Source organism: Equus asinus, chromosome 24 (genome assembly GCF_041296235.1).
Source record: "Equus asinus isolate D_3611 breed Donkey chromosome 24, EquAss-T2T_v2, whole genome shotgun sequence".
NCBI lineage: Eukaryota > Metazoa > Chordata > Mammalia > Perissodactyla > Equidae > Equus > Equus asinus.
Genome location: NC_091813.1, coordinates 19405049 through 19431717, shown reverse-complemented (window position 1 = coordinate 19431717; position 26669 = coordinate 19405049). Strand labels below are relative to the sequence as shown.

At 42.2% G+C, this 26669-nt stretch overlaps 1 protein-coding gene and 1 long non-coding RNA gene across 13 annotated transcripts in view; one reads left to right on the top strand and one right to left on the bottom strand.

Moving 5' to 3' along the window:
* The window catches only part of LOC123280398 (uncharacterized), a 73805-nt gene extending 48544 nt beyond the window's left edge, over positions 1–25261 (bottom strand). For all 3 annotated transcript variants that reach the window (XR_011497824.1, XR_011497825.1, XR_011497826.1), the window contains exons 1-2: positions 25126–25261; positions 24611–24713 (exon numbers count right to left, since the gene is read on the bottom strand). This is a non-coding gene — a long non-coding RNA (uncharacterized lncRNA). The remainder of the gene's footprint in view (positions 1–24610; positions 24714–25125) is intronic.
* Positions 25262–25296: 35 nt separating this feature from the next.
* Positions 25297–26669, top strand: part of HMGN3 (high mobility group nucleosomal binding domain 3) — a 28983-nt gene continuing 27610 nt past the window's right edge. For 5 of the 10 annotated variants that reach the window (XM_070496580.1, XM_014829354.3, XM_044757382.2 and 2 more), the window contains exon 1: positions 25311–25619. In XM_070496580.1, the coding sequence (XP_070352681.1) occupies positions 25605–25619 (15 nt within the window). In that variant the 5' untranslated portion in view covers positions 25311–25604. Of the gene's footprint in view, positions 25620–26669 lie in introns of all 10 variants that reach the window. The other 5 variants (XM_070496583.1, XM_070496581.1, XM_044757383.2 and 2 more) reach the window with 3 other exon arrangements.

The following is a 26669-nucleotide window of genomic DNA, read 5'->3' as shown; positions in this document are numbered from 1 at the left end:
AGTACCAAGAGTGACTATTCCATCCCTTCCTCCATGAAGCTCAAGTGATTGCCAAAAGCCTGTATGGAATTTCTGGCATTTAATTTTTCTGACCTCCAAAAATGGCAGTTTCACACAGTCCAACCTGATATGAAATGGGGATATGAGCAGCAGGAGAGTGATTTAAGCTAGCTGCTCAGAGAACATTTTTCCAGTTGGAAGAAAATCATTATTGGATAGAGCCTTAGAACAGCCGCTAGCAAGTTTGTGTCAAACGGTGCCACTCAAATGCAAAGGTCGCTATGTTTTCCTTTACAACACAATGAGAATATTTATGTGTGCTCTCCCTCCTTCCTCAGCCAGCATGACTTCTCAACAAAGGTAACTTGGCTTCCTCTCAGCACTGCTCTGAGCTGGTCTGATGAATGTCACCAATGACCTTCTCGGTTCCAAGCTCAAGGTACACTTTGGAGTTCGGTGCAGCACTGGATACTTCTTGGAGCTCTCTCTTCTCCCCCTCTGCCACTTCTCTTTCCTGGTTTACCCCTGCCTCCTTCCATCTTCCTCTTCTCTGGTTCCCCGTTTAGGTGTTGGTGCTCCCCAAAGCTCTTCACTCATTTTCATGAGTTTCTCCATGCCTTTCTCCGAACTCACAGCTTTCACTCCTATCTATATACATTCCTATACCTACAGCACCATTCGGGTTGTCTGCTCCAGCCTCCCACCTGGAAACCCAACTGTCAAGTGTCCCAAAGACATCTCAAATCAAACATAGCCCTAACCTCTCCACCCCTCTGTGCTCCCATGGCACTGTGCTGATGACTTGTCCTAACATCACACTACACTGCTGGGGCTTAAAAATACATTATCATCATTTTATTGAAGACAGGGACTCTTTCGTATTCAACTTAGAGTTCCCAGCTCCTGGCAAAGCACTGGTGCACAGGAAACACCCACTAAATATGAGTGAGCAAGTACAAGTCTTGTGATGCTGCTGACTTGAACTTGACACAGAGCATCTCTGCTCTGCCTGGAGTGCTGCCTTCTTTCCTTGGCTTCTTAATATGTCTGGGTTGTGTTTTGGTTACTGGGTTGCTTTGTTTTCAACTTCCTGATTGTTGCTGGGTGATTTCCTTGGGACTCTCTCCTGGTTGCTATGCTTCACATACTCTGAGATTTCCATTTGTAGCTAAATGGTCACATTTTTTATCAACCTCTGGAATGGAATAGGGCTTCAGAGAAGCTGAATTGCAACCACACACATATTTGTGGACTCTAACAGGCAGGAAAGGAGTTTGGCAGAAGTCTCCTTATCTCTACCCAAAGTCATCCCATGTGTCTTATTTCACTGTCTGCCTCCTCCAAAAGGATTGCACTTTCCCAACATTCAACACTCTGGTTTGAATGTTTATTCCGTGGTAATGAATCTATGAACTTAAAAAATGAAGAGGTTTATTAACCTCAAAACAAAAATGAGAAAGCTGAAGGTTTTTTCTAGCTTTTGTGGGATAAAGCCTTTTGTTGTTGTTTTGCTTTTAAACTTTAAAACATACTCTATAACTGATTTTTTTTTTAATGAAAGACTTCTACTAACATCAGAATTTGGGAAAGACATCTAGATTATTTGCCTTTTACAAACATGTTATAGTAAACTTGCTTTATCTGGAAATGTTGGGAACTGAGATATCCTGATTAGCTGGATACTCTAATCAACCCAAAACCGTTTCTTAAATGCTTTCTCAGCACTGTCCTAGACATCCAGGGAAAATTCGAAGAATTTTAAAGTACTGTTGGGGCTGAAAAGTCTAAGACGTATGTAGTAATTTGTGAACAATTCAAGATGATAGTGGTAGAACAGATAAATCCTCGAATACGCCTTCAAAACTGACCAAAATACTATAACATCCCTCTGGTCAATCTATTCTCCCCTTCTCCAACGTGCGTATTCAAGCCTTCTCCACTCTCCTTGAACTTCTGATTCAGTGCTGTGGCTGCCACCACCTCAACCACTACCCTCCACTCACACTCCTTCCCCCTCCCTCCTTCCAGCTCCCCCACCCTCAGAGGGGTAACCTTGGCTCACATTCACAGGAGAGAAAACAACACAGAAACTTCCTCATCCTCCTGATGCCAAAAATATCCACCTACCCCCATCCCTTTCACTCCATTCTAATATAATAAACAAAGCACCCCTTTCCTATGTAAGGTCAATCCATCCACAGTGTGAGGGATCCCTCCGCTCCTTTCATTCTCAGAATTCTTAAATAGGGACACCTATTCTCTCTTATGGCTTTTTTCACCATTTTCTTACTTTCTCCGTCAGAATTTCCCAACAGTTTTTAAACATCTTCAAGACTTCCATTTAAAAATTGCAAGTTGCATTCCCCCACACAGAGACTCTCCCCCTTCACAGGCATATTTTGCAGAAACGTTGTCTACACATGCAGTCTCCGTTTCCTCAACTCTCGTTCACTCACCAATCCAGTCTGGCTTCTGCCCCATCACTCCAGCAAAAGAGTTCTAGCAAACGTGACTGACGCACTCCATGAGGCTAAAGTCATTTGTTGTCTTCAGATAGCTTCAATTATCACTTACATAACAATAATTCACAGATCTATTTGTGAGAAATGACTCCAACTCTGAAGCCAGACTCCTCACATTTGAGTCATATCTCTACCACTTAATACTTCTATGCCTCAGAGAATTTCCTGAACCTCTCAAAGCTGTGGTTTCCTCATTTAAAAAATGTAAATAATAAGTAAGAACTAACTCAAAGACCTTTAGGGATCAAATGAATTGAGTCTTTCACATACACATATAAATTAGTTAGGACAAGCCTAGAAACCACTATTATATGTTTAGCTCAAATCTTTATTCTGAACCCTGGACTCACATATTGAACTGCATACTGGACACTTCCACTTGGATGTCTCAGAGGTACTGTATTAGTTTTCTATTATTGCTATAACAAAGTACCTCAAACTTAGTGGCTTAAAGCAACTTAAATTTATTATCTTACAGTTCTGAAGGATGGAAGTTTGGCGTGGGTCTCAATGAACTAAAATCAAGGTATTGGTATGGCTGATTTCCTCTCTGGAGGCTCAAGAGTGGAATTTGTTTCCTTGCCTTTTCCAGGTTCTAAAGGCCACCTGCATTCCTTGGGTTATGGGCCCCTTTCCCCATCTTCAAAGCCAGCAACATTGCATCCTCTCTCTGAGTCTCTTCTGCCCCCCTCCCCATATTTTTTTAATTGAGGTGTAATTCACATACTATGAAATTCACTATTTTAACGTGTAAAATCCAGTGGTGGTTAGTATATTTACAAAGTTATACAAGCATACCACTAATTCCAGAACATTTCCATCACCCCAAAAAGATATCCCATACCCTTAGCTGTCCCTCCTCAGTCCTCCCTGCCCCAGCCCCTGGGAACCACTAGTCTCCTTTGTGTCTGTATGGATTTGCCTATTATGGACATTTCACATAAATGGAAGCATACAGTATGTGGCCTTTTGTGTCTGGCTTCTTTTCACTTCTTTCACTTAGTATGTTTTCAAGGTTCATCCATGTGGTAGCATGTATCATGTATCAGTATTTCATTCCTTTTTATGGCTGAAAATACTCCATTGTATGGATACCCCACATGTTGTTTATCTATTCATCACTTGATGGATATCTGGGTTGTTTCCACCTTTTGGCTACTATGGATAATGCTGTTATGAACATTCATGTACAAGTTTTTATATTAACATGTGTTTTTAATTCTCTTGGGTACATATCTAGGAGTAGAATCATATTGTAACACTATGTTTAATCTTTTCAGGAACTGCCAAACTGTTTTCCAAAGTGACTGAACCATTTTACATTCCAAACAGTAGTGCATGAGGATTTCAATTTCTTCAAATTCTAATCAACACTATTGTCTTTGTCTTTTTCTTTTTTATTTCTATAGCCATCCTAGTGGCTATGAAGTGGTATCTCACTGTGGTTTTGATTTGCATTTTCCTAATGACTGATGATGTTGGTAATCTTTTCATATGCTTATTGGCCATTTATGTATCTTCTTTGGAGAAATGTCTACTCAAATCTTTTGCTCTTTTTTAATTGAGTTTCTTGTCTGGATATTATACCCTTCTCAGATACATTATGTGTAAATATTTTCTCCCATACTGTGGGCTGTCTTTTCACTTTTTTGATAGTGTGCTTTGATGGACAAAAGTTTTTAATTTTTATGAAGTCCAATATATCTATTTTTCTTTGGTTGCTTGTGCTTTTGATGTCATGTCTAGGAAGCCATTACCTACTCAAAGTTCATGAAGATTTACACTTATGCTTTCTTCTAAGAGTTTTATAGTTTTAGCTCTTACATTTAGGTCTTTTGATCCATTTTGAGTTAATGTTTGCATATGGTGCAAGGAAGGGGTCCAAATCCATTATTTTACATGTGGATACCAAGTTGTCCCAGCTCTATCTGTTGAAAAGACTATTTCTTCCCCATTTAATAGTCCTGGCACCCTTGTCGAAAATCAACTGGCCATAAGATAAGCTCCTTCACATTGGTCTTGGTCATGATTTTTTGATTCGACACCAAAAGCAAAGGCAACAAATCAAAAATAAACAAATTGGACTACATCAAACTTAAAAGCTTCTGTACAGCAAAGGAAATCATCAAAAAAATGAAAAGGCAACCTACTGAATGGTAGAAAATATTTGCAAATCATATTCTGATAAGAGATTAATATCCAAAATATATGAAAACTCATCACAACTCAATAGCAAAAAAGCAAACAATTCAATTAAAAAATGGGCAGAGGATTTGAATAAGTATTTTTCCAAAGAAGAGACACAAGTGGCCAACAGGTACATGAAAAGATGCTCAGCATCACTAATCATCAGGGAAATGCAAATCAAAACCACAATGAGATATCACCTCACATCGGTTAGAATAGCTATTACAAAAAAAAACAAGAAATAAGTGTTGGCGAGGATGTGGAGAAAAGGAAACCCTTGTGCCCTGTTGGTGGGAATGTAAACTGGTGTAGCCACTATGGAAAACAGTATGGAGTTCCCTCGAAAAATTAAAAATACATCTACCATATCCAGCAATTCCACTTCTGGGTATTCATTCAAAGAAAATGAAAACACTAATTCAAAAAGATATATGCACCTCATGTTCATTGCAGCATTGTTTACAATAGCCAAGATACAGAAACAACCTGTTTCCATCAAGGGATGAGTGGATAAAAAAGATGTGGTATATATACACAGTGGAATATAATTCAGTCACAAAAAAGAAGGAAATCCTGCCATTTGTGACAAGATGGATGGACCTTGAGGGCATTATGCTAAGTGAAATAAGTCAGACAGAAAAAGACAGATGCTGTATGATCTCATTTATACGTGGAACCTAAAACATTAACAACAAAAACTCCACCAAGCTCATAGATACAGAGAACAGACTGGTGGTTGCCAGAGGTGGGAGTGAGGAGTGGGGATGAGTGAAATGGATGAAAGAAGTCAAAAGGTACAAACTTCCAAGTATGAAATAAATAAGTCCTGGGGATGTAATGGACAGCATGGTGACTATAGTTAATAATACTGTATTGCATATTTGAAAGTTGCAAAGAGAGTAAATCTCAGATTTTCTCATCACAAGAACAAAATGTTTTGTAACTCTCTATGGTGACAGATATAAATTAGACTTATAATAACGCTATATGTCAATTATACCTCAATTAAAAAAAGAAAAGAAAAAAGTCGATTGGTCATAGATGTATGAGTTAATTTCTGGACTCTACCTTCTATGCCATTGATCTTTATATTTATGTTAATGCCAGTACCACACTGCTGTTTCTTTGAAGTAAGTTTTGAAATCAGGAAATGTGAGTTCTCCCACTTTGTTCTTCCTTCTGAAGATGGTTTTCACTATTCTGGGTTCCTTGCAGTTCCATGTGAATTTTAGCATCAGCTCGCCTGTTTCTGTAAAAATGGCAGTTGGAATTTTGACAGGGATTGCATTGCATCTGTAGATCAATTTGGGTGGTATTGCCATCTTAACAATATTAAGTTTTCCAATCCAAGGCCACAGGACATCTTTCCATTTATTTAGGTATTCTTTAATTCTTTTCAGCAACGTCCTGCAGTTTTCAGTGTTCAAGCCTTGCACCTCTTTGGTTAAATTTATTCCTGAGTATTTTCTTCTTGTTTAAGTTGTTGTAAATGAAGTTTTCTTGATTTCATTTTTGGATTGTTCCTTATAATGTATACAACACACCTCACTTTTGTATATTGATCTTGCATCCTGCAAATCTGCTGAACTTATTAGCTATAATAGCTTTTTTTGTAGCTTCTTTAGGGTTTTCTCTATATAAGATCATGTCATCTGCAAGTAGAGAGAGTTTTATTTCTTCCTCTCCAATCTGGATGACTGGTTTTTGCTATTTGTTTGTTTGTCTGTTGTCCTGTTGAATAGAAGTATTAGGAGCAGAAGTCCTTTGCTTGTTCCTGATCTTAGGGAAAAACTTTAAGTCTTTCATCATTAAGTATGATGTTAGCTGTAGGTTTTTCACAGATGCCCTTTATTAGTTTGAGGAAGTTCCCTTCTGCCTCTAGTTTGTTGAGTATTTTTATTATGAAAGGGTATTGGATTTAGTCAAATGCTTTTTTTGCTTCTATTGAAATGATCATGTGGGGTTTTTTCCTTTATTCTATAATATAGTATATTTCATTGATTCATTTCGTCTGTTGAAATAATCTCAGATTCCTGGAATAAATCCCACTTGATTTATTCCATTAAAAAGGTGTATAATCCTTTTTACATGTTGCTGAATTTGGTTTACTGATATTTTGTTGAAGATTCATAAGACATATTGGTCTGTAGTTTTCTTTCTTATGATATACTTTTCTGGCTTTGATATCAGGGTCATAGTGGCCTCACAGAATGAGTTAGGAAGTGTTCTTTTCTCTTCTACTTTTGGAAGAGTTGTGAAGGATTGGTGCTAATTCTTCTTTAAATACATTGTAGAACTCACCAGTGAAGCCATCTGGTCCTGAGCTTTTCTTTGATGGAAGGTTTTTGATTACTGATTCAATCTCCTTACTTGTTATATAGGTCAATACACATTTTCGACGTCTTCTTGAGTCAGTGATGGTAATTTATGTCTTTGTAAGAATTTGTCCAGTTCATCTAGGGAATCTAATTTGTTGGCATATCACTATTTATATTATTTCACTATAAGCTTTCTAATCCACCTCTTCCCTATAGTTATGCAGCACTGATCTGGCATACATTTTGTGTATCTTCCATGAATTCAATGCTGATGCTGCTCATGTGATGCTCCAAAACAACACCAAAACGATTGCTTAGTCATTCCTTCCTCAAAGGATCCTTTTCTCTTATCCTCAATTTCATCAAATCTGCCTTTAATAAGCTGTGGCACCACTAAACCTTCCCTTCAATAACACTCATCACAATTGTAGTTTTATGATTATTTGTGCTAAGTTTTATAGTCTCTATGTTTTGTGTCTTTTTTCCCACCAGTATCTCCCCAGTATCTAGCATAAATCTGGCACATAGTAGATAGTCAACGAACTTATTGAATAAATAATTTCATTGAAGTGAATGAACGAATTGATGAATTAATTGTGTTTAAAAGAACTCAAAGGATTGCGTAGTTCAAAGAAGTAAAAAAAAATCAATGAGAACCATACCATAATAGTCAGCAAAGGCCTGATGAGGCAAAAGTAAAACTGTTATAACAAGTTATAAATCATAAAAACAAGCAGTATGACTCTAGACCTTGAGTCCTCCATTGAATTGCATTCCAGAAATCTTATTTTAAAGTCCAATTAAACAAATTGTATTTGGGTGAGAGTTGCCATAGTGTCATCTTAGAACGCTATCACGGGTAGTAAATATTAAAACTGTTCCAAATATGATAATTCTTGGATACTTCAGATCACACCCTGGGAACGTGCAGTGCCTTAGGGACATCACAGCAAACTACAATTATCGCAGCACAACTCAGCGGTTACAGACAACACAGGCTTGCTTTCAGGGATCTGTCAAAAATGCTGCACCAGCATTGGGCCTCCCAGCCTTCTGCTATGCTCTGGGCTGAGAGAGACAATGTCCTGGCATAAAGCAAGCAGGCAGAAGTAGCTCTTACAATCCTTAGGGTATGAGGGCAGCCACTAACCCTTTCCCCAGAAAACGGCCTTCACACCACTAGCAGCACAAGTGTTTGATGTTATCCATGCTAATGACAGCATTAATGTAGTGGGAAGTATGACAAGTTTTGTCAGAAATTTGGGAGGGACTTAATCCTGCCTCCATCATTACCAGTTGCATGACCTTGGAAAATGCATTTGACCTCTGTAGAACATTAAGCCAGATAAGTCGTTGAAACATTTTCAGTAAGCTCTCCTGTTAACAATTTTTAACCATGGACCTTGTGCTTCAAAATATTATGTCTAGAAAAAGTCACTTAGTGAGCAATAATTAAGTGTTTCACTTTCTGTTTTGTGACAAATTCTGACAAATCTCTAAGGGGGATTAGGAATGGTGGTGACACAAATGAGGGAAGCTGTAGCAGGCAGAGAGCAGCGCAGGCGACTGGGCTGGAGGGAGGTGTCAATCTCACCGAGTAATTCAGCAACAATTTGATGTCCTGTTTTTATGGAACAAAGACCTATAAAACTGAACACATTAAGGGAAAAAGCCCAGCAAGAGTATGATTTCGTCTAGGGATTTTGAAATCTTGAAAATAGCTCACGACACTCCATTACTATCTTCGTAATTATTCAAAGATCTCAGGCTGGACACCACCACACAGGACATCCCAGAAGTCCCTAGGAAACGTGTGCTCCAGGACGAATTTCTATTCACTGAGCTTTGGGGTCCCGGCCTTCTACAGTCAAATTAAGGAATGTTTTTTTAGAGGGGGGTAGTTATCCCTTGTACATAGAAATCACATGTAAGAACCCTCCAACAATGAAATTACACAACTGTAAGGAAAATATATCTTTCTTGCAAATATTTACTTTATAAATATTTTCTGTCAGTGCTTTAAATTTGTATTATGCATTCTCAGTGGGGCACTACTACACCAAACAGGACAAAAATTGTTCCTTGGGGAGTGTTAAAAAAAATCTTAATATTGCAATGTTATATAGCCCTCTGAAGCTCAACCCTATCTAATAAAACCTTATTCCTTAGTATTTAATTCCTCTTGTTGGGTTTTGGGTTTTTAGGCGTATCACATGAGTAGCATTGACACTGAAATCATGGAAGGTACACAAAATGTATGCCAGATCAGGTCTACAGAACCACGGCTAACAGAAGGCTGAGAATCAAGGACCTGCTCTTGCTCGACGGTTCCATCTCAGAGTCACATTTCAAGAGATGGCCTGCACATGGCTCTGGGCTGCTGCTGGCCTGCTGAAGGCTGTTGATGTTTATTCTTCACGTTTCTGTGTGTGAGTGGACTTTGAGAATTAAATAAAAATAGTTTACATTTTATTATTTAACTCTACAAAAATTATTTGATACATTATCAGTTATGACAAGTGCTGAAAAGAAAAAGGTCAACAAAATCTGCGTATCTAGTAGCTAAATTAAAAGCTATGTTCTCACATCGAGCAAAAGTCTAAAGTTAAGTTTACTAAAAGTAATTAAGAAATTAATTTTTCAATAGTTTCACTCTTGCCAGAAAAATAACACTTTTGAGTGATTTTTTTTAAAAATTTGGTTACATTACTATCATTATTATGTATTTATATACATTGCTAGAATTTGTCCCCTTTCTGGAATTTAGTTCCGTTAGACTTCTTTGAGTTCCACAGCCCTCTGTTTTTTTTTGAAATATGATTTTCTTAGTTTGTCTAATTTTTCCTCATTTAAGGATGGAAGTGGGGCTGGCCCCGTGGCCACGTGGTTAAGTTCCCGTGCTCGGCTTCGGTGGCCCAGGGTTTCACTGGTTCGGATCCTGGGCATGGACGTGGCACCGCTCATCAGGTCACGCTGAGGCGGCGTCCCACATGCCACAACTAGAGGGACCCACAACTAAAATATACAACTATGTCCTGGGAGGCTTTGGGGAGAAAAAGGAAAAATAAAATCTTTAAAAAAGAAAAGGATGGAAGTGATTCTCTGTCACAACTTTCTACATTCTAACTGGAGCAGAATGCCATTTATTTTAATTTTGCCATTTTGATAAAGGGGAAAAGCCAATAGTATACAGGGATTTTATATTTGATTTAAACTTTTAAGGACATAAGGGCATGGCAGCATCTGTGATGAGAATTTCTCCAGTCCAAAGACACACTAGGCAATTTACTCTGAAGGGAGTCTCAGTACAGGGAAGGAGCCAAATGAAATTTTTAGAAATGGGCCACAACACTGGGGACAATGCTGATTCTCAGACTGTGGGGCTAAAGCTCTTCAAGCCCTTCTTATGTAAAGTCACTTGGTCCTCACCTTCAGACTAAAGTTTCTCATGGTTTCCTTTTAGCATCACAAGCATATGTGAAGCCTCATTGGCTTTTTCTTTGGTCTAGCAAGAGATGTTGGTCAAAACAGTGTAAATGCCAGACTAGATCGAAGATCGAGAGAGGAGTTCTAGTTTCTGATTCCCTGTGTGGTGACCCTGTGTGGGGCACAGATTATGGAAGCCTGGAGCTAATCAGAGCATGTATTCTTCTGAAGTTCTGAGTTCTGAAAAGTGATCATTTTCCTCAATTGAGGGGTTCTTGTACACCAAGTAAAGGAAGTGATGAGTTAGCTGAAAACTGAATGTAAAAAAATCTGAATAGAAAAAAAATATAACATTTTGCTGTGTAATAAGATTTGATTTATTTATAACCCCATTCATCCTAAAGCTTTAAAATACTTCTTTGGAAACCACTGATCATTTCTCGAAGGTTCCTTTCAAGGCCAAGGTTATAAGTAAAGCCGCTAAGCTCCTTCCCCCTGGCTTTGGGAAACAGAGGCCAGTGAAACTCCCAATTTGTTCAGAGTCCAAAATACAAAAAGCAGTTCCAAACTTAATCAAAACGTTCAAAGCTCTTCCCATCATTAAGAGAGGCAAACAGCTTGTTCTGTTATTCTACTGTTACACGGTTAGACCCGAGACAAAGGAACTGCCCTGGCATCTGGTCCCCCCTTATGACCAAAAGGATGTATTTGTGTCACAGCTGGCCATGGTGAAGGTCACTGACTCTGGTCCCTCGGTTTTGTAGAACTTTGTAATCTACGATGCACACTATCCAGTTTTCACGAGGTAGACAGCTAAGGCAAAACCCATCAGCATCTTTGGGAAGCTGACAGGCATAGCCCAGTACCTCTATATTTCGACTTGCCCATCAGATAGCTAATACAGAAAAGAGTCAAGGTACCCAGAATGCTAATAATAAAGGACTCGGACATGCCAGCCATGCCTCCTCCAGTTCTTTCCTTGGTTTTGTTACTATGAGCTCTCTCTACGTTTGAATGACAAGATTCACCACTCAATGATCCAGTTCAGAAATGCAGCATCATCCATTACAATGCAGCTCCACCTAGTTCTACTCACCAAATTCTCTGATGTCTACAAAGCAAAGCAGAGTAAAGCAGAGACTGCAGCTAGCTGCCACCTACTATCTATTTATACTTCTCCCTCAGCAATGGAAGCCCCAAATGTTGGCTAGGCATATGGAACCCCAAAATAAAGATGACATTCTCCCTTGTAGCTTGGTGTAGCAATGTCAATAATTTTTCACTAATGGGACAGTAGATGTGACTTCTGGAAGTTGCCTTTAAAGGGAGACTGAAAGCCCTTTTCCTTCTCTTTTCCTCTTCTTTCTTCTATCTACTGGCTAGAATGCAGGTATGAGGGCAAAGGTGGAGCAAGCAGTGTGGACCCCAAAATGGGATCTACATGGTGAGGATGATGAACCCTGGGAATCTGATCATCGTGCAGCTTCCCATCAGCCCCAGATCTGACTTTCACTTGAAGTAGGAAAAAAACCTCTACCCTGTTTAACCCTCTGTTATTTTGGAGTAGCTGATGCTCACAATCAAATCTAATTAGAATTTGGTACCCAGAAGTCTGGTTCTGCAAGTAACAGAACTAGACATGACTTAATGAAAGCGCTCAAGCAGTGAAAGACAAGCACACCGGAAAACCAGTGATGCTTGCTATTCTGTGGCAAATATTTGGTAGTAAAGTGACCATAGAAACCTTGACAGGCAGGGTCAACGGCAGGAGAAATTCAGAACGTAGGTGTGTACTGGATGATTCTTGCTGCCTTCAAGGAAAAGATCAACTCAGGAAGAAACTGAATAGCGTGAAAGCAGAGAAAGTAAAGAAGATAGCTCGGCTAACAGAGGGATATCTGCCTGCAGCCTGCAAACTAACTTCACAAAAAGTCTGGTAACGTGGGGTTTTGCAGGGCTAAGAAAGGTGGTATGCTCTGAATCAACAGTCATAGCTGGAAATAAGACTGTGGCCCCAAGTGTTTTGCAAGCTATTTCTATTAAGAATTATCTGTCAGACAATGAGAGCCAGTCCAGCAGCAAATATCAGAATAAAAATATTTTCTTCCTACCTAAGCCTATTGTTCCCTATGCCCTCTAGGTAGCTGTCATTTTGTTGAGAGGAAGAGATGGGAAGAGCATGGAGGTCAGTATTTAAAAGAATAATCTTAAGGCTTAAAAATCATAGGGGCTGGCACGATGGTGTAATGATTAAGTTCATGTGCTCTGCTTTGGTGGCCCAGGGTTTGCAGGTTCAGATCCCAGGTGTGGACCCACGCACTGTTCATCAAGCCATGCTGCGGCAGCATCCCACATACAAAATAGAGGAAGATTGGCACAGCTGTTAGCTCAGGGCCAAACTTCCTCACCAAAGAAAAAAAATTACATATAGACAACATCTGCTATTGTTAATTGCCAATGAACTGGCTGCAAGTAAATAAATTGGAAGCCTACCAAGCATTTGGAAAAGTATATTGCCAAGAAACTGCAAACTTTGAAAATCCAAAACTGTTTAACCTTCAAAGCGATCCTTGGGCACTCAAACTCATAGCAGGAAGAAGCAGGATACCAAAGTTTAGCAGCTTCTAAATGCGATGAACTCTTCAATGCCCACTTCATATTGGCCCTGGAGGATGCAGCACAAGGCAGACTTCCCAGAAGGCAGAGTTAGAGAGTATGCAGGAAAGTGGGCATCCTCCTGATGAGGATGGCCTGCCATCAAGGCTGCCAGATGAGCCAGTCAAGGAACTCAGTGCTGGAGAAGAAGCCTCATCCACCCATCACAATATACTCGGTGTTTGGAGAGCAGGTAACTTGGCTCCATCGAGATCTGATGGACAGGACTGAATCCGTCCTGGCGGGCCTGGACTTTGAGCTGCACACTATAAATGGAAGAGATGGATGGGATTTGAGGTGTCTCTCCGTTGGATAGGTAAGTCTGTTCTATGTGTGAAAAAAGAGTATGCACAGATACTTGGGTGGCCAAAGGGGAGCACTGTGGCTGAAATCTTAGTGCATTCATTTTCCAATGCTGTTCTAGCAAATTATCATAAGTTTAGTGGCTTAAAACAAAAAAATGTATTATCTTACTGTTCTATAGGTCAGAAGGCCAACACAGGTCTCAGTGGGCTAGGATTAAGGTGTGGGCTGGGCAGTGCTCCTTTCTGGAGGCTCTACAGGAGGATTCGTCCCCTGCCTTTCCCAGTTTCTAAAGGCCACCTGCATTTTTTGGCTCATGATCCCCTTTCTTCCTTTATAAAGCCAGAAGTGGTGAGTGAGTCTTTTCCTCACGGAATCTCATTGACTCTCCTGTAGTCACATCTGCCTTCTGACCACAGCCAGGAAAAGTTCTCCACTTTTAAGAATCCACATGGGCCAGCCTGGTGGCAGAGTGGTTAAGTTCATGTGCTCTGCTTCAGTGGCCCAGGGTTCACAGGTTCAGATTCCGGGCATGGACCTACAGACCACTCATCAAACCATGCTGTGGCGGTGACCCACACATAAAATAGAGGAAGATTGGCACAGATGTTAGCTCAGGGACAATCTTCCTCAAGCAAAAGAAAAAAGAAAAGAAAGAATCTACATGATTAGATTGGGCCCACCAGGATAATCTCCCCATCTCAAGGTCATTACCTTAATCACATCTGCAAAGTCCTTTTTCCATGAAAGGTAATATGTTCACAGGAATATTCTGGGAATTAGCATGTGGATATCCTTGGGGGACAATCATTCTGCCTACCATAGCTAGTTATACCTCCATGACTGTTTTTCTCTTCTTCAAAAGTAGAATCTCCATGTTATTTACTGAAAGCAGAGAACATCACTGCCCAAAATAAAGACCATGTTTCCCAGTTTCCTTTGATGTTTGATGTGATTGAATTCTACCATGGAATTTAAGTGGAAAGAGTATATTCAGCTTCTGGAAGTTGCCTTAAAGAGAGATGCATTTCTTTCTCTTTCTCTTTTATCCTTCCTGCTGGCCAACATGCGCACACGAGGAATAAAGCTGGACCAGGTATCTTGGACCATGACATACAAAGAAGCTGCATAATGAGGGTGACAGAGTAATGAGACAGGAGACTGCCTCCCACTTGGTCGTGAAACCACCATATCAACCCTGTGTTTTTAATGTGAAGGAAAACAATTAGCTTCTAAGCTTCTGTTATTCGGGAGTTTTGTGCTCAGAGTCAATCCCACTCCTACCAAACATACAAGGTACAGTGATGTTGCCAATCCAAAGTGGAGAAAACGAGACAAACGGACAGGGAATGAGAAAAAGGGATTTGGGATTTCTCCAGGCTTTGGCCAGCTAAAGGAGGAGAAGTGACCGGTATGGCCATGGCCACAAAAAACAAAACAAAATAAAACAAGAAAAACCTCAAGAAGAAGGTGTAACCAAGGGGACACAACAGAAGCATAGGACTCAAATACGGGAGCCTTCCTCACTATGGGAGTCTTTGATGAAGTGTTTGTCTCTGCAAACTTTGGAAGAGTCAAATTTTAATTTTAAAAGTTAAGATCTTATCAGTTTTCACTGGGGAAAAAAGAACTAAAATCTCAGTGGCTTTAAACAACCAAAGTTTATTTCTTGCTCACTGTTCATGTCCAACAAGGGTCTGGAGTGAGCTCTGCTCCTTTTGCTAACTCAGGGACCCAGGCTGCAAGAAGCTCATCTTAATGTGCACCTCCTGCTCACAGCAGCAGGAGAAAGGGAGCATAGTGAATCACACCCCGGCTCTTTAGAACAGTGCTCAGCAAAACAGCGCTATTCTCAATAGCCAAGAGGTGGAAGCAACTCAAACGTCCACTAATGAATGAATGGACAAACCAAAGGTAGGTTACTCATACAATAGAATATTATTCAGGCTTTAAAAGGAAGGACATCCTGTCATGCTACAACATGGATGAAACTTGAGGACGTTATGCTAAATGAAAGAGGCAGTCACAAAAAGACAAATACTGTCCGATTAATTCCACTTAGCGGAGGTACCTAGAGTAGTCAAATTCATAAAGACAGAAAGTAGAATGGTGGTTACCAGGGGTTGGGGAAGGCAGAAAAGGAAAGTTGTTTAATGGGTACGGAGTTTCAGTTTTGCAAGATAAAAAAGTTCTGGAGATCTATTTCACAAGCACATTCATGTGAATATGCTTAACACTACAGAATTATACACTTAAAAGTGGTTAAGATGGTAAATGTTATGCTGTGTGGTTTTTACCGCAATGAAAAAAAAAAACAACGGTGCTCAGGAAAGACAAATGTCACTTGTTCACATTTATTAGCCAAAGCAAGTTACATAGCTATGCCTAACTTCGAAAGCGGGGGGGAGGGAAAGCACAGTCCTAGCAAGGACCCACAAGGAGCACGGCAGATGTACTGGTGCACAGCACTAATTATTATCACAAGCTCCTCTCCTGGGCACGAAGCATTCCTCTCACCTTCCTTTCTGCATACGAAATGCATTCACTCACTCCCTTTCCAGGGAGGATAACTCAAAAGTCCCAGTGATGGCATCAAGCCCAAAGCCTGGAGTCTCTGGGTGATCTTCCCATCAGGGGATAACGGGCAAGGGGCCTCTGCAGCAGGTCCGTCTCCTCTTGATCCAGAGATGCGCCCTCCCCAAACACACACACACACACACACACACACACACACACACACACACATCCAGAGGGGGAGCAGGATCAGCATAACTGATAAACGTTCACATTACAAATAGGAAGAACGGGGGAACTGGCCTGGTGGCGTAGTGGTTCAGTTCGCACGTTCTGCTGCGGCCACCCAGGGTTTCGCCAGTATGGATCCTGGCACAGACCTAGCACTGCTTGTCAAGCCATGCTGTGGCGGCATCCCACATAAAGAGGAGGAAGACCAGTACATACGTTAGCTCAGTGACAATCTTCCTCAAGCAAAAAGAGGAAGATTGACAACAGATGTTAGCTCAGGGCCAATCTTCCTCACAAAAACAAAAACAAAAGGAAGAACGGAAACGTGACAGTCACTGACCTGTTACAATTCTGATGTTAGACTGGGCAAAAGTTTAGACCCCCCACCCCGAAGGTGAGAAACGTTCTCTGAATAGCTCCATGTGGGTTTCCTAGCAGGGGCTCCTCTGCCTATTGAGCTCCACAGTTCTTGGATTTTCCCTTTGGGAGGCTCTTCGTTTCCCATCATCCTTCTTGGCCTTGTCTGAGGTAGGTGTTGGAGGAGACAGCTGCCTCAGAGGTGGAGCTGCTTTATCAGCCTACTACCCACCTATAGATCCTAGGGGGTCCGAGGGTCATTTTAAGGCTCAAATAGCCACAATCACATTTAATCCCGGTTGGTGCCTCTTTTAGCGGTAAAACTCTTCCAAACTTAAACTTGGCTGACTTGTACCTACCCCCATGTTTTCTTTCTCCCATATTCTTTCATATTTTTTTGCCATATTTCTGCGCTCTCTTGCCCCAGTGACTGTCTGTTTGTCTGTCTGACCCTCCTTCCCTCCCTAATTGTAGGTTCCTTGAACCTAGCAGTGGGAGCAACACTTTTTCCCCTGTTTAGGTCATTTTGAGTCTTTTGGTCCAATTGAAAGGAATTTTAGGGCCCCGCGTCCTAATCCACGCTCAGTGATCTTATCAGTGCTGCAAAGCTGAGTTTTAATAGGCCTTTGTTGCTCCAAGTAGCAATTTTATCTTCCATGTTTGTGTGGAACCAGTGCGTTTTCCAACCTTAAAAGTCTCTGAATTTGTAGACTCTCTCGTCTCTTTTATTCTTACTAATTGACCAATTCTTCTCTGAACATATCTCTTTCTTGTAAGATCTTACCAAATGCAGCTATACCAATAGCAACCAATAAACAGTAATAATAATTTGTTTCCAACCTCTTCCCTAAAATTAGGTGTGTCTTTCGCCTTCCAATTTACTGCAGACAACACTTTTACCAAACGTTTCACCACTAGAAAATGTGGATTTCCATTCCTCCAGTCTTCACTACTAATTTCTTTGACTCACCCTGACCAGCTGTTATGTCAATGCCACATATTTTAGGGTTTATTTCATTATTAAAGCAGCATCCCACTCTTGGGTTCCAAGTTCTGTATCATTTCAGGATAAGATAGATAATCCTGTGGTAACAAATTTCCCCCAAATACCAACAGCTTAAATAAAAGGGTTATTTTCACTTGTCTGCTAGAGGGGGTCTTCCAAAGGCTCTGTTCGCCGTGGTCCCTCAGGGACACAGACAGTCTCCATCTCAGCATCTGCTTCCATTCTCATAGCTTCAAGGGGAAGGCAGGGTGCTCCTTAAAGCTGGAAATATTTGGTAAGCAACACTGATAGAAGCTCTAAAGCTCTGGGTTCAGTTGCAGAAAACAGAACCCACTGTGTCTAATTTAAGGAGGAAGGGATTGACTCAAGGATTCAGTGGCTTATGGGATAGCTGGGAGGACTAAAGAAATAGACTCTAGGTGAGCTTTCAGATAACTCTCCCAAGTCACACCCCAGAAGCAGGTCATCAACGGGGCTGTGCTCCTTCTGCAAGCAGGAATCCACTAGTGTCAGGACTCCATGAAAATAAAAACACTTTCTCAATCAGGAAGCCACTCTCGCTGCCGGTTCCAGACCATACCACTCCTGCTACAGTGTATGTCTACAGAGTGGATGCGGGGAGCCCTGCCTCTCCAAACCCACAAAGCTCGTGCCTGGGAGTTCTGCTGGTGTTGCCAGAGGTAAACAGAAAGCAGCAGACACAGTAGACATGGCTAAGTGTGGCCTTCTCCTAATCTTCAGCTTTCTGAATCTCATGCTAGTGCATCTGATTCACCAAATCCAAATCACACCCAGAACCCGGGGTGCTGTGGGCTCTGGAATACGGTTTTTCAACTCCAACATCTACAGTGCAGGGAGGCACGCTACAAAGACGGGGCTGAGCAACAGTCAACACATCCATCCCCTCACACATGGCAGTAGACCACGGTGCAGGGCAGCACATTCCATGGCAACAGCAAAGCTGTAGAACTTAAGCATAAAACGTAAAGGTTATAATTTTTATCCCAGCCTACATCAATTTTAAGAGGTTTACACTGATTACTCCTAGTCAGGCCCCTAGGGATTCAAGAAAAGTTAAACTTTTCCTGTGCTCTCCTTTATAATCTATGGAGGAATATAATATACTTTGTTCAAACAAAATATGTTGAGTACTAGGCTTTGGGCACACATGCATTCCCATAGTTTAGTGTCTTCAATTTTAACACTGATTCTATCAGGCAGTGTATCAGTCAGGGATTGTATTCAGCGGTATGTCACAGACATCCATCTGCCGTGGCTTGGTCAAGAACAGTGTTTCTTTTCCATACCTAACAAGTAGCCTGGACTGGGGCAATCCAGGGCCAGTACAGGGACCCAGACTTCTGTCTTTCTCCTCCTAAACTTGTGGCCCTCATCCTCACAGACATAAGATAGCTCTTCTACTTCCAGACATTATCATCACCTTCCAGGATGGAAGAAAGGGAAAAACAGAGGCCGAAGGCAGCTGCTGGGCTGGGACTGCCCCGCAACAGTGGTGTTTATGCTCCTACCTCCTGACTTCCGCTCACGTCTCAGTCCCCAAAACAGTGTCACACAGCAACCTCTCTCTGCAGGGGAACTGGGGAACTAAAGTGTTTTAGGCTAGGACTATCACCCAAGTCAGAATCCTGTTAGTAAGGAAGAAGGCGAGCATGAATACAGGGAGACAACTAGCAGAGCCTGCCTTGGAAAAACATTATCATCATCATTTTACAACAACGAAACCAGGGTCCAAAGAGGTTAAGTAATGGATCGTAGCTGAATGACTTGGGATTTGAATTCTGACAGCAAATTCAAGGCATTTATTTAAATAGCTAAAACTTTAAAAAAATTTTTTTGACATATAAAGAGGCAAATTGGCTAAAGATTCTGGAGCACAGAAGTGGGAACAGCAATGAGAAAAGGGGAAAGGATGAGGTCTTCTGTGGAAATAGCACAATCCCCTGCTTAAAAACAACAATAAACTCAAAAAAGCCTCTGTGCTTAAAAGCAGCCTTAAAGATTATGGCACATTTTCAGGCTAGTTTTCCACTGCTGGGTAAGAATTTATGGCCTTGTGGCTGGAATTCATTCTGACCTGTCAAACTCATTTTACTGCCTCTATTAACTCTTACCTAGTGTTTGAGAATTCTAATAGTTATTAACCAAGCTAACCTGAAAATCCTCTCCAACTGTCATAAGGTGTTTTCTGGAATGACTCATTTGATTCTCATTTTCCTAAACCCAGAATTTTTTGCTTTCTTTGAGAAAAGGAAGTGGTCTGATCTACCCTGAAAGGCAGGACCCCGTGAATAGTGACACATTCACAGATGTGAATGGATGAGCTATTGGATGTTTTTTTTTTTTCTGCTTTATCTTCCCAACCCTCCGTGTACACAGTTGTATATCTTAGTTGCAGGTCCTTCTAGTTGTGGGATGTGGGACGCTGCCTCAACGTGACCTGATGAGCAGTGCCATGTCCGTGCCCAGGATCCAAACACTCGGCCGTCGCAGCGGAGCGCGTGAACTTAACCACTCAGCCACGGAGCCGGCCCCTATTGGATGTTTCTTAAAGCGCCCACGGTTTGAAAGAAATGCAGAAGACATCACACCTGGGTGACCAACCTCCCCCCTTAGAGGGCAGGAGTGGCCCTGCGTGAGAGTGTGCTAGCAATGGCAGTAGTCTACAAGGATGTGTAACTCAGCCGAGGGCTCTGCCACAACCCCTCACTGCTTTTGGCACCTTGCAGCTTGTGGTTTTCCCCTAAGGGGATGGGATGTGTCCCTACTTTGCGGTGTCCTCCCCATGAACCTTGGGGATTCCCCTCCCTCAGCTCTGGCCTCCTTGAACCTGGCTGGCTCTGGCACCGGACATACTAACTAACGATCTGGCAGAAAGGGATGGCTGAATGAACGTAGCTCAATCCCCAGTTCTAGCTACTGAGCATGGCTAATTCACCCCCAAATAGTCATTTGGGAGCTACAAAGACCAAATTAATTACACTCTTGTGAGTTTAAGCAGCAATAACAAGAAGAAGGAGAGGAAAATAACACAGAGATTAAACCTGAAAAGGACTTGGGGGTGGGAAAACTGTCTAAAACATACTTGGGGTAAAGAATCTTCACACAGATTAAATTTGATTGAAAGCTGGGAAAAACAAAAACTGGGTTCCTGTTGGAAGATCAGAGAATGCCCTGGACGGTCTTGCTGTTAATGCAGTTACAAGGTATGCTTGTATAATCATTGAAATAATAAAGCCTTGAAAGGGTGGGGCTTGTGGGCTTTGTGCAAGTTGGGTTCCCTTTGAGGCTGTGGGGCCAGGGGATTTCATCTTGCCAGGGGCTCCAGGAACTGCCTAGAGCACTACCAGAGAAGATGGGAGGAGGTGCTTTTCTAGTGTCAAAAAACAAAATTCAACTGAGTATACTGGAAGATCTAATTGTCTTTACCAAATGATTCAGGAATCTAGCAAGCAGAGATGCCCCAAGGAGTTACACAAAATGGAAAGCTTTTATAGAAAGGACAGTGGGGCAAGGAAGTCATTAACAAAGGAAAAATGAAAGTTCCTTGAGGAAAGTAAGAGTCCACGGTGACAACGGCTGCTCATTGGCTGAGCTGGGGTGTTTTCCATTGGCTGCGCTTGTTGCTGGGCTAACAGAAATCTCCCTTTCTCCCGCCAGGGTAGTAGAGAGACTTTCCTGTCGGAGATGTGAGGGATAACGCTTCCCATCTGGGCTGACTGGCACAAGTGGTAGGGCATGAGGGCTCCCTCTAGAGGCCTCCCCCACTCCACTCTTAGTTGAGGTTTCCTTTATTAATTTTCACACCAGGAATCTGGAGGTGTGCTGTTTTTAGTCACCCTTCAGGCTCCTTGCACGTAGAGAAGAGGAAAGTGAAGGAAGCAGTTAGTGCCAAGCACCACCTGAGGAGAGATGGAGCACAAAGCACAAGGTGAGGTCTATAGGGGAAGTTGCACTCACACTTATTAACCCACTTCCTGCTTTGGAAGTGGGTTAACAGGTCAACAGGCTTTTACAGACATATGTCATTAGAATCTAAGTACCAGCATTCAGCAATTATTTGTTGAAAGTTAAGGCCTAGTCTAGAATTCTCAAATTCTAGTATAAGAATCACATGAGAAGCTAGTTTGAAATGCAGATTCCCAGGTCCCGCCATAAAAGATTCTGATTCAGTAGGTTGGGGGTTGGAGTCCGGGAATCTGCATTATTATCAGGCAGCTCTATGATGTAGGATCTCTTGGACTATCCTCGTTACCTAGTAAAAGCTAAACGTGGTCTCTTCAAAAGTTGGCATCCAATTAAATAAGAGACTTGGCTAATAAAAATACAAACAAAATAGAGTACTCCTTTGCCACCTCCTGTCTCTCTCCTCTCTCCTCTCTCTCTCCTTTTTCTTAATGACAGTCATGACACCATAAATGGTGTTGTTTTCGATGTTGCTTTCTTACATTTCTGAATTCATTCACCTTTGGAATTCTTTGGCCTATTTACTGAAGAACAGTAACCGAACCTGGAATCACAGTGCTGTCAGAGGCAACAGCACAGATTCTAGACATGACTTCTCCAGCAATCCGCCATCACTTAGAGCAACAGCCGAAGCAAGCCTGCCTGTGCCTGCTGAAAGAGGGAAGGAGGGACACATCAACAAGGCGGTGATTTGCAAGTGATCCTTTCCTTTCAAAATTTCCCTTCGAGATTTGAAAATTAAGCACCTTTCTTCCAGAGGAAGAAAGTGCTGGAGCCCCAAAGATCCACAAGATTCATTAGGGCTGTGCAGTACCTTTAAAGTTTTTTCACTAAGACCCATCCTAAAAATACATTTCAAGTCAAAACCTAGAACACATACATACACACAAACACACACACCACACATATGTACATGTGTGTGTTTATGTGCAAATGTATGGGAAATGGAAACATTTTATAAGCACTACTTACTTTACCATGTGAAATGCACTCTGACATTTTCTATGCTCTGCCCTTTCTTTTCTTTTCCTTTTTCTCCTCTCTCTCTCCTTTTTCTTAATGACAGTCATGACACCATAAATGGTTTTGCCCTGCTGTGTGAAAAATGCTGGGGTTGGTGTAGGATTCCAACAGTTTTGAGTAGGAAAGAAGGGAAGAGGAGTTGGAATTGGAAAAGAAGTTCGTTCACTAATTTGTCCTCCCTTCTTCCTCAGGCAGTAACTCCCTTAATGTACCCCTTGTCTGTCTTGGCTAGGATAGTATCCACATCCTGTAGAGAAGACTTGACTGTCTTCTGCTCCTTTCTGCTCAGGTGTCTTTATCTCCTAACCTGGAATTCTAGCCACCCAACCAAATCATTCTCTGTGCCTACTCCTCCTACCCCAGGGCTGCCAGCAGAGGGCTGTGGTTATTCCCCGAGACCTCGAAAGCTCCTGAAGGTACAGGCTGAACCCTCCTTTGCCCAGAGTCCTGCTCAGGCAGGTGCAATCCTCTTCAAAGGGAAGAAAACCAATGCTGTTATCTATTTTGCAACTAAAGCTGCTATCTTCATCACTTGTAAATGAACTAAGAGACTCAAGGGACGCACGGTCCCCACAATCAACTTCTTCATGCAACTAGCAAGCTGTACTTTCATCGTAGCTGTTTTATTATTTTGCGCAGTAAAAACACTCACAATTTTGTTCGCTGTTGTTGAAAGTGTTTAGCCTTGAAAAATATCAACTAAAGAAGCCAACTTTACGAGTTATTTTTCATCACAGAAGGAAAAAATTCACCGTAGTCCCACCTTCGTTGTGACACCTTTTTATCTCCATAAAGAGAAACAATCCAACCCAGATTTCACACACTGCCCAGCATCTGTCCCACACAGATCTTCTTATTAAAAAGGTCTTCACCAGCTTTTTTTTTAAAAACCATCAGGCACTTTACAAATTAACTCTTTTCTAAGCTATCTTTATTCTAAACATTACTTTTAATGGTAAAATTGTTAACCTCTAAGTTTTTATCCAGCTCTAAAGCAAATAACTGGTTTTATCCCAGTTCTTTTGAGTATACTGTGATGCACTGAATGCCTGAAAGCAAGGAATCTATCAAGACAATTGACATCATGCCAGAAGGGCATAGGCACTAATTCAAAAAGGCTTTCACAGCAGGGCAATATGAGCGTCAAAAAAAGAACTGTAATAATTGCAGTAAGTTAAAGCACACCAAGCACATAAAAATCCATGAGTTCCCAAAGATATTCCAAAACAGAAAGTCACTGCCACTTAGAGTTTGCTAGGATACCAATTCATTATTCTGAAAATTAATAAAGAAAAAGTCAACCACTAAAATTAACTACTTGATGACATTCTTTAATATATATTTGCAGCCTCTGTATAACCAAACTAGATTTGGCAATATTTGTAACGTCTTTAGTACATTTTCCTAAGATGAAAACTTTTGCCTTCTAATGCGAGTGTGAAACTAACCTTGGGGCCAGCCCCATGGCTGAGTAGTTAAGTTCCCACACTCTGCTTCCGCGGTTCAGGGTTTTGCCTGTTTGGATCCTGGCCAAAGACCTAGCACGGCTCATCAGGCCACGCTGAGGCAGTGTCCCACAGAGCAGAACTAGAAGGACCTACAACTAGAATATACAACTATGTACTGAGGGACTTTGGAGAGAAGAAAAAAGAAAAAAAAAAAAGATCGGCAATAGATGTTAGCTCAGGGCCAACGTTAAAAAAAATAATAAAAAAAATACTAACCTTGCCTACTTTCACTTTTTCTATAATTTTATATGAATGGAATTATCCAGCATGTCTTTTGTATTTGAACTCTTTCACATAGCATTCTGTTTCTGACATTCATCCCTGTAGAAATATTTTGTTTTTTTATTGCTGAGTAGTATTCCATTGCATGTATTTACCACAATTTGCTTAGCCATTCACTAGTGCTTTTCCTGTGTCTGTTAAAATGATCATATTGGGTTTTTTCCTTTATTCTATTAATATGATGAATTACACTGATTGATTTTCAGGTGTTAAACCAACTTTGCATTCCTAGGATAAACATCACTGGTGATGATGTCTAATCCTTTTAAATGTTGTTGGGTTTGATTTACTTACATTTTGTTCAAAATTTTTGCATCTATGTTCATGAAGGAGATTGGTCCGTAGCTCTCTCTTCTTTCCAGGTCTTTCACTGTTTTAGTATCAGGATAAAACTGATCTGATAAAATAAATTCAGAAGTGTTATTGCAATGCCAGTTTTAATGCCTTGCAGTACTTTGGGAAATATTAAATTATGCATATTTAAATGATGTATATTTAAATACATGTTTAAAATATAAAATAATCTCTTCTGACCTTGTTTGTTTTTCTAATTTCCATAACAAACATACTCTATTCATCTTCAAGCCTAGTTTGAAGTACACTGAATTAGTGAATGACTTGTAATCACAGATTTTTAGGAAATTCGACCTAAGCAATTTTAGGGATTATTGTTGTGAGATATCTAGAGGGGGGAAACCAAGACCCTTAGAGACTGCCAGACTCTTCCAGAACAGAACCTTCCCACTCTTACAGGTCTCTGTCATATATGGGTAGGAAGCATATAAAGCGCCTGCTATGTATATACTTACGTTTTAAAGTTAATGTGTCCCTGCACTCTTCTTCCTCCTTGGGAAGGCCCACACTGCTCCTATTTATACAATCGAAAGAAGGAGCAGCAAAACAATGAAACTCCAAGATCGCGTGGTTTTGGGGGGGGGTGGGGTGGGGCGGTCACTAGTTGAACTGGGCATGCTCAGTCGCCAGGCAGATTTTTTTCGGTCAAGTGGAAACTACAACAGCGCGTACCGTGCGCGCGGAGAAGGGCGCGCCCCCGTGGAATTTAGAACGTTGCCGCAACCAATGGGGCCTCGCGGCCGGCTGCCGGGGCTCCTCATTGGAGGAGTGAGCGGCAAGCGAGTAGAGGGCCCCTGGGGGGGAGCCGGGAGGTGCAGGTCGGAGAGGCCGGGTGCGCCGTGCCCTGCGCGTGAGCGGCGGCGGCAGGATCCAGCGGCCGTGCCAGCGCTTCCAGCACGTTGCTTTACTTTTTAGCTGCACGAACGTGGTCATTATGCCGAAGAGAAAGGTAAGTCTTACCAAAAAAGATTTCACAGGCCTTCAGATTGTGCTTACTGCAAATCTTGTCACTGCCATGGATTGCGCGGAACGCGCTCGGTAGTAACTGGGCGACGCTTGTTTTCAGATGCCTGTTGCAGACATTTCTCTCTCCCTCTCTCCGTCTTCATCGATCTCTGATTACTTTCCCTCCAGCGGCGCGGCTCCCCCTCTTTTTGGAACTCATTCTCTCTGGAATGGTTTCCACCTCCAACAAGAGGCAAAAGCGCTTTCCATTCCCCTTTCCAGGAGGGGAGTTTCCTCTGCAAACTGCCAGGTTGTGATTCGTGTGGAGGGAAAGCAGGGAGAGGGGGGAAACAAGTACGCGCAGACGGAGATCGGAAAAAGTCGGACAGATGTTGGGTTATTCCCGTGTGGGCCGTGGCCCCGCCGGGTGCGCCGCGATGGCCCCGAGGCTCAGGCAGGAGGAAAGCCATGTTTAAAATAGCGCTCACCCCCCGCTCGGCGCCGCCGCAGACCCGTATGTACCCACTCGGTGTCAATCAGGGCTGCGGGCGGCGCGGGCGGGGCCGGGACCTGCCGGCAGCTCGCGGCCGGAGCGGCGGAGTCGGCGGCGGCCGGGCGCCCACTGTGGCTGCCAGAGCAGGGCCCCGGACCGCGCCCGCGCGGGGAAGGCGGGCTCGGCGCTCTCCGCGCCCCCCGCTGCGCCGGGCCGGCTGGGGTCCTGTTAGGCTCACCTGCCGCTCCTTGCGGACTGTTACGGCCCCTTGCGCGCGGGCGCGGACGCCAAGTGTTTGGCACGGGGACGCGGGTTTCCCTCCGAGTCCGGCTGCGGAGGGAAGGGAAGGCTTTGCTCCACCCTAAGGAAACCGGTGAGCGGCCGCTGTGCCTAAGAAGGTGCCTGGCAATCTCCCACCGCCTGGCCCGGTGTCTCCAACTGTGTCAACCAGCGAGGGTATTACATTTGAAGCAGAATTACAAGTAATGTCCTGCTTTATCAGTTATAGACTGTAGACTGATTTGTGTGTGTAAGGGAATGTATTATTCAGAAATTTTAAAA